General features: G+C 43.8%; 2 protein-coding genes across 7 annotated transcripts in view; one reads left to right on the top strand and one right to left on the bottom strand.

The window, feature by feature from the left end:
• The window catches only part of TBC1D8B (TBC1 domain family member 8B), a 43,990-nt gene extending 33,684 nt beyond the window's left edge, over window positions 1–10,306 (top strand). For 2 of the 3 annotated variants that reach the window (XM_072876537.1, XM_072876539.1), the window contains exons 14-21: window positions 542–640; window positions 1,811–1,879; window positions 2,099–2,339; window positions 3,235–3,300; window positions 3,604–3,687; window positions 4,575–4,631; window positions 4,948–5,048; window positions 5,399–10,306. In XM_072876537.1, the coding sequence (XP_072732638.1) occupies window positions 542–640; window positions 1,811–1,879; window positions 2,099–2,339; window positions 3,235–3,300; window positions 3,604–3,687; window positions 4,575–4,631; window positions 4,948–5,048; window positions 5,399–5,809 (1,128 nt within the window). In that variant the 3' untranslated portion in view covers window positions 5,810–10,306. The remainder of the gene's footprint in view (window positions 1–541; window positions 641–1,810; window positions 1,880–2,098; window positions 2,340–3,234; window positions 3,301–3,603; window positions 3,688–4,574; window positions 4,632–4,947; window positions 5,049–5,398) is intronic. The other variant, XM_072876538.1, reaches the window with a different exon arrangement.
• Window positions 10,307–12,061: 1,755 nt separating this feature from the next.
• Window positions 12,062–15,449, bottom strand: part of PASD1 (PAS domain containing repressor 1) — a 56,077-nt gene continuing 52,689 nt past the window's right edge. For 3 of the 4 annotated variants that reach the window (XM_072876980.1, XM_072876982.1, XM_072876983.1), the window contains one exon: window positions 12,063–15,260. In XM_072876980.1, coding sequence (XP_072733081.1) covers window positions 15,090–15,260 — 171 coding nt within the window. In that variant the 3' untranslated portion in view covers window positions 12,063–15,089. Of the gene's footprint in view, window positions 15,261–15,449 lie in introns of all 4 variants that reach the window. The other variant, XM_072876981.1, reaches the window with a different exon arrangement.

Here is a 15,449-nt window from a genome sequence, read left to right as displayed (position 1 = left end):
GTTCCATGATTTCTCTGGGACTTTGTTTCTAGTTTTTGCCTACTATCCCACTTTTCTGTAAAGGTAAATGTATTTATTCTACTCCAATGCTCAGACACCTTCCCTGTCCTTCAGAAATTCCAGAGGTAGCTAGGAATGGTTCAGAAATTACTTTAGCTAATTTCTAAAGTTCACTAGAGTGAACTTCAAGCCCTGACAACGTACACATCTTAGACTTTGCTACCCTGCAACAGTAGTCACCATGTGATAGCAGAGTTGGATATAGAGCCGACACATGGTAAAATCCCTTCCTTTGTCTTCCCACACATTGAACTACTCCAGTTTCTTCTTTCTCCACCACTTTTTGAAACACCTTGCCCTTTTAAAAGTTACACTTTTTAGGGAGAATGTTAGTGCTCTAATAAATGATTTTTTGCTCAGAGTTTCTGGGATCTTCCTTTGTGTCCATACCTGTATTGTACTTAGATGCAAGAAAGACAAAAATATCTGCTTGATGTGTCTAGCAATAGTTGATTTCATGGAACAATGCTTTTCTTCTTAGCGATATGGCGATATTCGCTATGAGGATGTTCAGAGCATGCGCTGCAGGAACAGGCTTTATGTGATCCAGACGTTAGAAGCTACGACCAAGCAGAATGTGGTGAGTGACTTGGAAGAGCTAAACCCTTCCCTCTGATAAAATTTGTTCTCTGTTGGAAAATTCTAAGAAGAGCTACATTTTCCAGGGCCAAATATATAATTTTATACGCTGAAATCCTTCTTGTCTGCAGGGTGTCTGTTAACTGAGGTTTGGCCTGTGATGTTTTCAGTCTGTGAATCACAGCATGGCCTTCTGGTCTCGTTACAAGTAACACCATCACAGACAACTTCTAAAGGCTGGCATATCTCTGACCCTTTGCATTGATTGGAACAGGCTGACCTATATTTCTATCTGCTGTTGTTAAATTGTTAGTGCATTTCTCTTAGAGGCATAGAGCACTGTAAAATGTCCACAGTGCTACAGTAAAACAATCACTTCCATTTTTACTCTGGGAAGCAATCCCAAATGTCACTATTGTACTGCATTTAGCAAGAGTTGCTTTTTGTCTGTGGTGTGTGTGGATGTCCGGTAATGCCTGTGTGGTGTGGTAGCTCTTCAGCTGCCAATATCATCCTTTAAGTTCAGACTCCTGAATGAAGGTGGAGGTTGCGAGGTGCTTCCTTTGTTTGCCTTTTTTCTTCAGTGGCTCCTTTCCAATAACTGATGATAATACTAGTCTATTTAACAAGCAGTGCTTCTTTCTGTAGTAAGTGTGGCTTGTAGCAACTGATACTAAATGCTGTTGGTTGTGCTAAGTTCATAACTGTTGTATTTCATTTTACAAAACATACATATTGTGAAGATGGAACCTGGTCTTGTAGCTAACTTTGTTTTAAAAACCTGTGAACAATTTTTTTTTTTTAAGTTTAAAAAATGAGGATTCAGCTTCACTGTTGAGAGCTGAACATGCATTTGCCCATTATAAAGAAAGCTGTATGTTGTATCATTATAAATAATTGAGTTTTATCTCCTGGGTTTCATAGTGTAGGCTCCATGTATGCAAGTAATGTGAGGTCCCATTTTTTGGGAGAAATTATTTCTTTCAGTCTATAATCTTCTGATTGCTTTTAAAAAGAAGTTCTATTCTAACTCCTAATTGTAACGTGCCAAAACCTGGAATATTCAAACAGTGTCTTTTAATGTAAGGTTAAGTATCCCATAACTTTATTCTACAGGCTTATTCCAAAGAGGGAAGACTCATTAATTAATTTTGTCTTAATTTTGTTTCAGCTACGTGTTGTGTCCCAGGATGTAAAATTCAGTCCTAGTGATCTTGAAGAGCTTTATGAATTATTCAAGGTAATGTGCCATTTTCCTCACTTACCAAACATCCATCTTAATGGTGGACTGTGTAATGGGTGTGAAACAGTTTTAACAAATTGAGGTAAAAGCTAGATTCTACATATGTTTTACATGTCAGCTTTAAATCAAATTACACAGTTAACTTCCAACATCTTTCACCCAGAGAGAGTTGTTGTTTCAGAAAAATCTAAAATCTATTTTATCCTTCTTTTGCAGAAGGAGCACTTTCTTTCCTGTTATTGGAATGTAAATAGTCCTGCCTTGCAACATCATGATGCCAGTCTGCCGTATCTCGACCAGTATCGGATTGATTGCCAGCAATTCAGGGTTCTCTGTCATCTCTTGAGCCCTTGGTCACACTGTGCAAACAGAGACTCACTTGCATTGTGGACGTTCAGACTGATAGATGAGAGCTCCAATTGCCTTATAAACTTCAAACAATTTGCCTGTGTTCTTGGTATGAGAACAACACATATAAGTAGCACATTCACAAGGGAACTCCATCTTGGCAGTAGTCCTGGACTGTATCACCTTCCATACACTATATAAAGAGCCTAAGGAGACTAGTCTCTTAACTTAGGTCAAATAGCCCGATTTTTATAATGTGACATTAAATGTGAAGACTGTTCAAACGGCAAGCCAAATGCTCAAAGTGTATTTATAAACTTGAGAGTGGGAGCTACACTATTTAGGTGAATGATAAAGGCTTTAAGTTATGGAACTGTGCTCTCATTTTCTTGTCTGTATTTCACCATGAAATAGCTAACACAAGGCTTTACAAACTAGTAACTTTTCTGAGACATTAATCCCCTGGAGAGTAATGTCCTATTTGAGATTAAATTTAAATATGGCTTTACCATGAAAATATCAGAAAATTAGGAAACGGTATGATCTCATTGCCCAGCCTGTTTGGTTGATGATAAATGCTTCCTCATACTAAGCCATCTCATACACAGATCGTGCAAGACGAGCAATGCCTTATATCTCTGGGGAACTGAAAGTTTTCTTGACTTACTACTCTGTTCCTTTCATCTTGTTCTCAAAGTGGTATTGTTCAGGAAATAAAAATTTAAGGGAAAACGCTGAGAAGACATCAGTGCTATATTTCTTTGGTGCTGTGGCTTCATTTTAGCAAGTCATAGACATTATTAGTGTTCTTTCCTCAGTGTAGGCAAACCCCAGGCTCAGCTGCAGCTCAGCTGCCTTCCTTAAGCTTCGTCTCTAATTATACTCCATGTAAGATAGGACACATGTCCAGTTCCAATCTCCCTGGGTTGTATTTGTTTAGGTTAAGGGGGCGTTTTAAAGTTTGGTCCAGTTGAACAGACTGTCTTGCCTCTTTCCTCTAACAGATACCATGTATAATGGAAGTTTCACTGAGAAACTCAAGCTTCTTTTTAAGTTGCACATCCCTCCAGGTAAGTGAAAGGTGGTGGCATTTGGGGAGGGCTGTTCCTGGCTTTTATCATCTTTGCATGTTTTTTTTTCTTAGCGTTACTTTTCTTCCTGTTGTCACCAATCCTGGCTACAGTACAGTCTGATAGCTGTAATACAGATGTGTATTTCTCCCAGAGTGATGTATTCTTTGGGAAGGACTTAATCTGCTCCGACACCATTTCTCTTCATAGGGACCATTTGTCTGTACAAAGCTTTTGCTTTTTATCACTGCTTTGGTAATGCTTGGGAGCCCCCAAAACACTTTATTCATTTATATATTGCAGCTTTTACTGAAGTAGAATCTCTAAGCCCTTCCAAAGGTGGTGATCTTTCAAAAGAAGAACTGATCCACTTCAGCCAACTCAGTGGTAAGTTGCAGAGTGTGATGCTTTGCCTGCAGAATATTAGAAGGAATCTATTAATTATCTCGTGGTGAAAAATGGGGAGCTCTCTTCTGAAAATGAATAAATCCAGTAAATCCTATCACTGTTAACAAGAATCCTCTGTGAAGATCTTCTGTAGATAGTTACATTTTCATGAAGTAGTGTAGAACTTGTGGATAGCTGGCCTGCTGATTGAATTCAAAGGCTATGGGTGTTTACATGGAGACAGGCGAGTGTATTTGGTCAGCATTTTTCAGCATAGTAGGCAACCTGTTGCAGTGGTTGTTGAAGTGATGGCCATTTCACTTTTGCATTCAAGGCATAAAGGGAACATATCTCCTACCTCAAAGAATAAAATATCCAAATCCATAATTATTTTGAGGCACATAAACAAGCGTTTCAAAACCCTTTGCTTCCATTTTAAACCAAGTAAGCTGAAAAAAGTTCTGTAGTGTCTAAATTTATGGAGTTGATAAAATATTCTGTTTGGAAAGCTGTGTGGTTTTACTACTTTGGAAGACAGATCCTTTTTGGTTTTTAAAAACTATCCAAAAGTACCTTATCTGTAATATGTGGGTACTGTTCTCACCACTGTTCAAGACACGGGCCATGAACATTATGAAGATTATTTGCTTGATATAACTGATTGCAGTTTCTTTTGTGATCTCCAGCCTCATGATGGCTTCTATTTTTATAGAAGGTATACAAATCTTACCATGTGGTTTCTTCTCAGCCTAATCTGTCTTGAGAGCATAGGGATCGGTGAGGGTCTAGCGCCTTAAGGAAGGAATTTTTGATAAAAGGAAATGAACCATTGGTCCTCCTTTCTCAAATAAATAACTCTTTCTTATTTTTCTCCTCCTAAACTGTAGTTTCATCTGTTGGGGATAGTCTTGAAAGTGATTCTTTGAAGAGCAGCCCAGAAAAAGGTAAAGAATCCTGGAGACACATTGGGTAATTGTGTGTCTTTTGAGGGAGCAGAGCTGGGGAAGCGTGTGGTGACAAAGTATACTGAGTAACGTCATCTCTCGCGTAGTGCTAACATTCTATCCACTTTTATAAGTATAGTCCTGAGGGCGAGAGGGTAATGAAACTCTGATCCTGTTTAGTCCTTGGCCCCACCACTCTATTGCGAAGGAATGACATTGAGGATGCCAGTTCTTTTGCTCATCATCCCTCATGGGAAGCTCTTCATTCTTGTTTATTAACCTTTTTTTTTTCTTTTTTTTGTCTCTCTTTGTCAAGTAGGGAAGGGGAAGGTTGATATTCAGGCATATCTGAAGCAATGGCAAGATGAACTTCTTAAAAAAGAAGAAAACATTAAGGATTTGCCAAGAATGAATCAGGTAAACTGTCTGTCTGAGTCTTATTTAAGTCTGGTTTTGACTGCTGTTTATCCTTTAAGTCCTGTTAGTAGTTTTCTAAAGGATTTGTAGGATCCCTTAAATTTCAGACCTTCACATTAATCATTAGACTGTGGTTTTTTTTAGACTGCTGTAACTGTAAGCTTATGAAGAGAGGGACTTTCAGACACACTTAGGTTTATCAGGGCTGGTCCGCGCCCATATTGTCATTAGAGCAGTTGTTGTACCAGGTGCCTAGCAGCAGCAGGCACTGGATTGGAATCACAGTGTGTAGTGAAAGAGGACAGTTGTGTTGCTGTTCTCTGAATAGTCTCCTCTATATCTCTCTGTAGTCTCAGTTCATCCAGTTCTCAAAAACTCTGTACAATCTGTTCCATGGGGATCCTGAGGAGGAACTGTTATATCGAGCTATAGCGGTGGTTACCAGCCTCCTGCTGAAAATGGAAGAAGTTGGGCGAAGACTGCAGAGTCCCACATCACCAGTCGAAAGTCCAGTTGCTGTTACGGAGGTGCCTGCTGAAATCCCCAGAAAAGGGCAGGAGGAAAGCAGCTCTGAGCAGACTGAAGGCAGTAGAGCACAGAGTTTGAGAGGGAACCATGAATGGTCTTTTGCCTTTGAACAGATTCTGGCATCCTTATTAAATGAGCCAGCCTTTGTGAGATTTTTTGAGAAACCTCGTGACATAAAAGTTAAAATAGAGAGTGCTAAAAATTTACAACTTAAAGCAAGAACCAGAGTGTAATTTTCTTTACCTTTGACTCTGAATTAACCACATAAAGCGCTTACAAATTAAGGTTGTTACTATGGAAATTGAGTCTGGTGTTTACATAGGGAATGGCATTTGAAGAGTTAGCTTTAAATATCAGATCACTGGTATGTAATGTAAATAAAAATAGTTTGAAGCACAATCACTTTCTTGCATTGTTCATAAGTCTCACTCCAAAAAAAGGACTGAATAATAAACTGTCTTTACCATGTTATTAAAATATGCAACATTGCTTGGAAATACTGGATGTGACCTATTGCAAACCTATCTGAATGACAGCTGTTACAGTGTGTGCTCTCCAGGTTCATTTCTATTACTGTGACAAAAGGAATGACTTCCAGCCATTTTCACTTAAAAGGAGTATCGACAGCTTAGAGGTGATCTTCCAGGTTAGTTTAATTAGTTATTTCCAAACTTGCATGTGGACTGGGATCAAAGCAGGATGAAGACTAAGAATAGAGGCTATGGTAGGCACAAGAGCATGAGGTTAGAGGAGAAAGTTGCCCTGCTCTCAGTTCCTCTGCTTTAGTGTTACCAATGGTTCTGGACTCTTGCAGATTCCAGCCCCTCGTCAGCAGTTTGCAGACTGCATTCTCCCAGCCCACGTCTCAGTTTTTGCAATAAACAACTGGTTTCCGGCTTTTCTAGCTCAGCCTATCTGTGAGTTCTCTTTCCTATTTTCAATCCTCCTACAATACAGGTGAAAAGGATGGAAGCTTGTTTGGGCATCCAGGCTGCACACAGATGCAAGAGCTAGTATAGATTGTTGAAATCAAGGGAAAGCAGTGGCTAAATCTGTCTGACCACGTGGTGGTTGTCGTTCATCTTGCAAGAGGAGCCATTGTTGGCTTCTTAGGAGCATGTTGATGAAATCTATAGTTTTGCTTGCATTTGGAAAGCCCAAGCACGGACCGTGTCTAGCTGCTTCATAGTTAGGTGAACGCTGACTATTGAACTGCTAGGGACAGATTGCAGTTGCTCCTTTGACTACTCTGAGTCCACACCTCAACCTAGGAATTATTCTTTCTTTTCTATAGCTCTCTGGATTATTGCTGCTGTACTGTTTTCTGTCTGCCAGGATTCATGGTAACAAGAAAATCCTGTGGAATCTGACTTGAAATTTTTAATACATAGAAAAAGATAGAGTAAAGATCCTGTGGAGGCAAGCTCTGCCAGCGTTAATGCTGATAAATGTTGACCTTGAACCTTCAGTAGCTGGTGCTAGGATGGGTTTAGAGAAGGAAGGGAAGAGCTTGTATTTTAACAACAAAGTAGACTGGGACTCTCTGCTAGACTAGTTAAAAATGGCTGTTTCTAAAGCCTGTATGACAATCTTTCTCTGCAGAGCAGCATTATTTTTATACTGTGCATGTTTTTTGTAAAGAAGCAGAATGGGAATGGTATAATTCACTGAGGCTTTTCTTGCAATACTAATATGAATGAAGAATAAAATGAAATTCTGACTTGTGTTACAAGCACTTGGTGAAATATCATCATTGCAATTGGTGTTAAAGTTCCCATGCTGCTTCTAAAGAATACAGTTTTGATCGGGAGCAATGAATTTATGAATTATTTCTTCTACTCTCCCCCATACTCTCAGGTATTAATGTAAAATAAGCTTTACTGAATGAACAGTAACTCCAAAAACTATATCATATATGTGAGAAATGAGGAAGCTTTTTTCAGAAGCCTTCACAAAGTAATTACACTTGATACAATATAATACTGATTTGTATTTTTATGCATAAAATAAAAAAACTAATTTATTCATTCATATGGATATGTTTCTGAGGCAAAGTAGGGCAACACAGTGTTACTTTTAAAATGTATTTACTCACTGTTTTCCTAATGTTGTTTTAGAAATACAAAGCAGATGATATTGCTGTTCTAGTCCAGGACGTACTCAGATAAGGTTTGCTCAGTGAGTAATTCTTCTGCAAATAGCTGTGCTGAAATTAATGGAGCCCCATGAAAATAGATGCAGCTGCCCATCCAAAAAGCTTTTGTAGGTTTATGATGGATATTGTTAATTTCAAGAAGTAGTCAAAGCTATGAAGTATTTGCTAAGCAAGGTAGCACAGAGATATGAAAGTCTTAATGACATTTTTTGGTTGAGAGCCAAGATGTTAAGATCTAAGTCCAGGAGACTGTGCTGAAGCAACCTGCAAAATACAATAGCCTTGTGACATTACTTGGTTTGGTTATGCAAAACTGAGCACCTTTTTAAAATACCATGTTCCATTAGTGTCAATCCTGAGACTGTAGAGCCGTTACCAATTATGTAGTAGCTTGTCAGCTATCATATCTATGTATAAAGAGAGATTACCAGCATATATATATATATATAAAAAAAAGTAGATTTAAGGTGAGACGTTAGGGTGTGTAGGGGAACGCAAACTTTTATTAACTGCATGGATTTTCTGTTCAGTTTGTTTATATTTTTTCCCAAAAAGGGTAATGTCTTTAAATCGTTCCTGTAATACGCCTGCAGGTTGATCCAGCAAGACTAGTCAGAGTGGCCAGGCGTCCGGCCTCAGCAGGACGGAGGGTGGGGCAAGGTCGCTTCCAGCAGGCTGGCAGCACTCGGGCCACTGCCTAACTGGCAGCTTCTTCCTTTTGCAGCCTGCGGATCACAGGCTGATCCTTAGGGGAGATCTACAAGTAGCAAATGCCAGCAGTTTCCAAGGAGCGTGACCCAGAGGTGCGTTTGCTGGGCTGCTTCCACAGTGTGCCATAGCATTGAGGGACACCTGTGCTTTGCTTGAGACAGAGCAACTCTGGCGTTAGTGTCTAGCTCCTTTCCTTCCCTTTCCTGCTGTGGAGATGGGCTGGCTAACAAATATGTGCAGGCTTAGCTGGGATTGGGGGAGCTAGAGCGATAGAAGCCCTTTCCCTCTCTTCAGTCCCTTCCCTGTAAAGCTCTGCATAGTCGGGGACAGAGATCCCCATGCGATCCAGCTTTTTGGCCATCTGAAGTTCTTGGTGATGCAAAGATGAACCCAGATTCACATCACATTGCATTAGGACGCTGCGGGCGTGCACACTTCTGTTGCAGGAGGTCAGCTGCCACATGCAGCTGGGAATTAAGCAGAAGTGCTAGCAAGGAGTCTGGTGGTTGCAGAGAGTCTGACCCAGAATTACTCAGCTCCTTCCCAAGGGGGGGACTTTCCATTCAAATTGTAACTTGGAAGTTCTTAGAAGTGTTTTTGAACTTTGAACTGTTCATTCACCAACAGGAAGCAGCGCGGTTAAGTGAGTACTGATGTGTCATTTCACGTACCTTATGTTATTCCTTTTCTGTAACAGTTTTCATAAAGTTATCTTTTAATTTTTTCGGTTCAGTCATAGGAAATAAATGAATGTGCATCATTCAGTACAAAAATAGACAGTCATCGGTAGGATACAGATTGCTAAAACTAGTGACACTGTTTATGCAGTTTTAAAATTGCACTACCTGCTGCAGTGTCACCAGTGTGACTTGGCAGCTATGCCATGGTTATTTACCCTGAAACGCTCTCAGTGGCTGTTAGCGTACGCCGCACAGTCCTTTCTAGTGGCTGGGCCATTATTATTGTTGCTATGCACATAAAATGCCTTTTGTCAAACATAATCGTTAGCCCGGGGGATGGCCAGCAGGGCTGCGACGTTCCCCCGGTCTTGCACTACGGAGCGTGCTGCTCGGGGAGCCTGTCGCCGTTCCCTGTGGCAGCCCTGACCACCACGAGGAGCTGGCTGCGCGACTGCTTTGTGCGCCGAGTTCAGGGCTTGAACGCACGAGGTGAGGGAATAGCTTAGCTAATAGTAATAAAAATACGAGCCCTTTCTGCCATGGAGGAGAACTGCTTGTAATTCAATCGGTAGCCTTTCCTGGGACATGGAAATGGTCGCTGCCATGTGATTCAGAGAAAGCACTCTGTGTTTCCGTCCATTCCTAAAACAAGCCACTGGTTCATCACTCTAATGGTTAGATAATAATGTATTTTTAGAAGAGTTTGCTACCACAGTGACTAAGAAATAGCTGTGTGTTGATTTTACTAGAAGTTTCTCATCCAGTTGTACCATACAAGGTTCTTGATTGCAATTGCAGTTGTTATCTGGACTAAAACAAAAAGAAATATTCCAATTTGTTTCCAGAAAAATAGGCTATTTTGTCTTTCTTTTGCTATAGCTTTGTCACTTTACCAAGAAGGCAACACATTTGTGTTGGCAGGTTGGCTTTTTATACAATGTATTGTATGCAGAAGTACTGTAAGACAAATGGGATGTTAAATAAAAATTTGTTTCGCCTAAGAAAAAATAAAAATATCTGTGTTTGAGGCACTGTTATTTCTCATGATGGACTGTTTCAGCAGTTCCTTCAAGAGCATTGGTCATGTTAAAGCCAGGTTTAGTCAGTGCTTTCCAAAGCAAGGACCAAGCCAAAAACCATGCTAGGACACCAGCCTCCCCAGAGGTGGAGGAAAAATGAAGAGGAGACCCAGAATTTGAAGCCTGGGACTAGTTTAGCCTTGCATACAGCCTGAGCTTGCTTCACTGCCAATACAGCAAGTGAGTTAGCCCAGGAAGAGTACTGTTACTTGTTTAGTAAAGCATTTACAGTGTGCAGACATGTCTGCACTGACTCAGATGCCTTGTTCTTTCTAATTTATGCATTGCCCCTATTGCTTCTGGCCCTGGTCATGGAAATCCCAGTCTCCATCTTGAGCCCCATCCCTTCAGCTGTTTATACGCATGTATACGCGATGCTGCTGCTCTTGTGCCTCCTGGAGGGCGAGGAGCAGGTTCTGAGCCCCAACAGACCCATACTACCCAGGGAATAACAACAGCACATACTGTGTAAGAGGTCTTACAAGTATTATTTTATTTCTTCCTTTTTTTTTTTTTTTAAAATACTATGTACAATCTGTTTAAAGCTTGTCAAAATGCACAGGCTCCCATTCAATGGAGCTGTGCAGGGACATAGATTCAAGACAAGAATAAAATCTTTACTGTTCATCTTCATAAGACACTTCCTTTTTCCCATTACAAAATACTTTTAAGAATAGCAACATTTATAAATGTATCTATATTCAACATCATATAAAATAAACCAAGATCTATACTCAATTCTAAGATTTTTTCTTATTTACTTTTTTTTTTTTTTTACACGGAGTATATACAATATATACAGGAACTTTTCACTGTGTTTGTCAAACCAGCCTGATTATACCCACCAGGCTTTAGCTTATATGTACAAATATGCTAAAAGTGCAAGACTTAATTAAAGCTGCCTGTGTTTTCAGAGGTCTGGAATTGTGTGGCCTATATATATATATTTATGTATAGATATACACATACATACATATATATGTATATTAAAAATACATGTATTTGTATATCTATATATATATAGAGAGAGATAGTATGTAGGTGCTTGTGTACTAGAAAGCCTCAGAACGTTAATGACTAATAGGTTGACACTGACACTGGAGCCCAACCCCGACGCAGGCGGCATCGGTCACGTTCCTACCCTCTGCTTGTCACCAACAAGTCACGCTTGTGTTTTCTTGTAAGCACCTGGGGGTGTGTGAACCAAACCCACCAGCAACCCTCAATTCCAAATGGGTCCTAAAAACACAGGTCAGAGCTAACACCAAGGTAAACAAATACAAATCAACCTGAATAAAGAGATTTATTTATTCATAATTTTTTTGAGAGTGAGTGACAATATAAGGCAAAAATCCCATGGCCCTGACTCAGCCTTCCCCCAGCCTGGAGGCAGCCTGAGCAGGGACCAAGCAAGCCCCAAAAAAGGGACTGTGGGATTTTGTCCTTTGGAGCATGTCTGGAAAACACGGCTCTACCCGTGAGGCAGCGCCGGGGACCAGGCAGCCACCCACCGCCCGCCAGCAGCTAGGCTGGCGGCTGGGGTGCACACTGGGAATGGGGGGCGCATGGTAAAGTGCGTTTTAGGTCTCTTGTTTTAGCAAGGCCAATCTAACGTGTAAACATCCTTGCAAACCTCCTGTGCTCCTCGCCGAGAGGCTGCGAGCAGGGGCAGCGGTGCCACATCCCACCCCCAGCCCTCCCTGTCTGTGCAGCCATCATTGGAAGGGCTGTGTCCATGGCACAGCCCCCGCTGGCACACCCACCGCCCCCTCCCCAAACCCCTTCCCAGCCGCCTTTTGTTGGACTTGCTTTCAAAGCCACAGCAATGCCAGAAAACTCCTCTGCCTTGGCTACCTCCCTACCAAGCCCTGTTAAAAACACCCCACCCCCTAAGCCCCTGACCCCAACCACCACCACCTCCGAGATACATTTGATTGACACCTGCCATGTCTGGGCTCATGGTCGGTGATGGGACGCTGCAGAGCAGCCATGGTGGTGTGTTGGGGCGATGCAGGTTTAACGGGCAAGACCGGGAAATGCACGGCCTTTCCCTCCTGCCAGCCACACTGGGCCACAAACCGTGTACAGTAGTGGCTCCCTAACATGAATGCGTGTGTGTCTGCCTCCCTGCTAACATTATATGCCAAGCTTAGGGGGGAAAAAACCCCACAAACCAACCCCAAAAATAGAGCAACCCCTCCTGCCCCAACCTCATGAGCAACCCTATTGTCTTGAGATGGGCAGGGGGGACCCTAAAAGTAATAGTGCTTTAAAGAAAAAAAAAAAATTTCCTAAATGAAAGGCTCCATGCTGGCGCTTGCTTCAGCCCCACGTGACGCTGCAGCACAAACCGCCTGGGGCAGGAAAGACCCCCACGCTCTCCCTGGGACTCGGGCTCTGAGAGCCAAGTGTTGAGGCTGTGACTAGTCCAGCTCCAGATTGTACCCAGGGGCAGGCGCTCCACGCCCCACAGCACGGCCGGGCCCATGGACCTGCTGTAGCCACGGTTACTGGTAGGGGTTTGACATGGGGCAGTTCAGGCTGTGCCCCAGAGCCGCTGCTCAGCCACCGCGGTGCCCGGGGCTGTGTGTGCCAGCTGGGCTGGGTCCCAGCCAGGGGCTGCACTCGCAAGGCTCTAGCCCCGATATTGTAACCCCAGGGGTAAGGGCTGCTGGGCACCTCCTCGGCTCTGTGCTATGGCCCGCTGTGCTCCCCAAAACACTGCTCATGGCCAGGAGGCTGCACCTCCCCTCCGCCGGCTCTGCAACCCATCACTGCTGGCATCCCTGGGAGGTGCGCGCCCAAGCGCCCCAGCCAAAGCCAACCCATGCCGATGCTTTTGCCAAGGGAGGGGGCCTGTGGAAAGCCAGGGGCTCGCACAGCTTTTGTTTGCATGGCCACCCCTGCCCCGGCCAAAACACCACAGCAGCCCAGTGCCTTGCACCGGCCCCACAAAAGCTGCCGGCTGCCGCGGGTGCACCCTGCTCCAGCAGCCTGTCTCCCACCACCGCCCCGGGCAATGCGACACAGCAAAACCCCGTCCCCTTCCCCTGGAAAACCCCGTGGGTGGGAAAGAGCCCCTTGTGCAATGGGCTGGGGCACGGCCAGGACAGGCGGTGAGTCACGGTGCAACCGTCCGGGCAGCAGGAAGGCTGCAGCCAAAACCACGTCTGGGCAGCTCTGTCGCGCTCCTGTTTGGGAAACTCGGGCTGCCGCAATCTGTTTCAGGCAGGCTGACACAGTCAGGTTTTTCTGCCCCCACGCTACCGAGCCCATGCGCTCATGCCTGGCCCCAAAGCTAACGAAATCCTCCCAGTGCTGCAGTGCAGAAAAACTGGGAGGGGAAAGTGAGCTGTGGGGGAAAGGGGCTGGTGGGGGAAAGTGAGCTAGCTAGCTAGCTATATCTCTGTAGCTATATCTACAGTGTTAGGTATCTCTAGCTATAGATATATGTACCCTTAACTATACCCAGTTTTTTTGCATGCGAACTTTCCCACTTCCCCCCTTTTCTGGAAACACGGGGCTGCTTGTGCCAAAGGCTGCTCCGTCAGTAAGCACCAGCGTCCAGCTGCTGCGGTGCTGCAAAGAGCCGAGAAAGCAGCTTGCACAAGAAAAAAGCAAACAAATGCCCAAAAAAAAAAGGCAAAAAAAAAAAAGCGCCCTTTGCTTGGATTCGACAGAGGTTATGAACTAACCCATCCCTAAACCTTGCTCTGACTGCCAGATGGAGCTTTGCTGCTGGATGGACCTGGTCCTAACCATTTTCTTGCAAAGCTTATAGTAATGGCCTAACCCATCTCCTACGTTTGGGCTCTAACAGCGCCCAAAGTTAGTACTCAGCTACTAATGCCTCAAAAATGTACATTTTTCATTTTTCCTTTGGAAAGACACAAACAGTAGGGACACTTAATTATACACCCACTGAAGAATAAACTGGTTTTTCAATTCATAAATATAAACTTATAGTTAAAAAGTGACATTTTACAAAAATACAATTTATTGCTGACCCTACGGGCTTGTAACATCGCTTGTGTCATTGTGATCATACGGTTCAGGTTCACCAAATTGAAACATGACCTAGCAAAACCACAAAGTTTGCTGTCATACGCTGTTCTACGCCTGTTTGTTTGTTTTCATGTATAGAAACATATACAACTACATCACTTGAAACAAAACAACCAAAAAAAGAACGAGTAAGGATTCTTTGTCTGTAACCTGAAAAATATTTGGCTACAGGGAGTAAAAACCATATAAATTTATCTGCACTTGATAACCAAAATAAAACATGATGCGATGTGAGCTGGTATAACAACAGTAAGAAATTCAGGCAAAAGTGGTGTTATGTAAATTAGCAGCATTATCCAATCTCCTGGAAAACAAAAAATTGCGGGAGTGAGGTATAGAAAAAAGGAAAAAAATCCACAATGGACCTACTACAGCCAAACGAGTTATGTACATGGAATCCAATGGTGTCCTGCGGACCGGCACAGTCTGTGTGCTCCAAACGCTGGGCTTAAATTCACAGTGACTTTCAGCGTTGAAGTCCTGAATGGAAAAGGGTTTTCTCCATTGCAATGCAATCATCGTGGCGACCTGACAAATAACCTCCCTGCAGCCAGAAAGCCATCGCCTTCCAGTTGTACCGCTGTGCTGCAACCGAGCTGGGCTGCCGGAGCAGCATCACGGACCGGCTGCGTGGAAATCCCAACCGACGAGGTGCCCCCGGAGCCGTCCGTCCCCAGCGGGGACCGTCCCTCCAGCCACCACCTTCCCCGTGGGGCCCGACCTCACTTGTCCTGTGCTCTGACGTCGTCGTCCTCCCTGCCGCGCGTGCCCAGGGCACCGAGCGGCTGCAGCCAAGGTGGTCCCTGCCTCCCGGACCCGGCGTTCAGGGCAGCTGCATCTCGGGCAGGTCCGGCAGGTTGCAGGCCTGGCCCTGCGCATGGTGGCTCTGCTGCTGTGGGTGGAGGAAGTAGCTGAGGGGGTTCTGCTGCGGGGTGTGGGGGGGCTGGAAAATGCGCTGTGTCGGACCCCCAGGCACTGGCTCAGGACCTTGCATCTGTCGGGAGACACAAATCCAACAAGTCAGACCTGCCCTATTGCCCATCCGCTCCCTCTCTTGACGCAGGGCTGATGCTGAGGCTCGTAACCAGGAGTGCGAGTACCAAGTCCTAAAAGCAACCCCTACCCATCGAGGGTACGAGTTGTGGACAAGCAGCTTGGGGTGCTGGTGCTATCAGCACGACTA

Source organism: Ciconia boyciana, chromosome 12 (genome assembly GCF_034638445.1).
Source record: "Ciconia boyciana chromosome 12, ASM3463844v1, whole genome shotgun sequence".
Classification (NCBI taxonomy): domain Eukaryota; kingdom Metazoa; phylum Chordata; class Aves; order Ciconiiformes; family Ciconiidae; genus Ciconia; species Ciconia boyciana.
The sequence above is the reverse complement of the archived record's forward strand: the minus strand, read 5'-3'. Positions and strand labels throughout refer to the sequence as shown.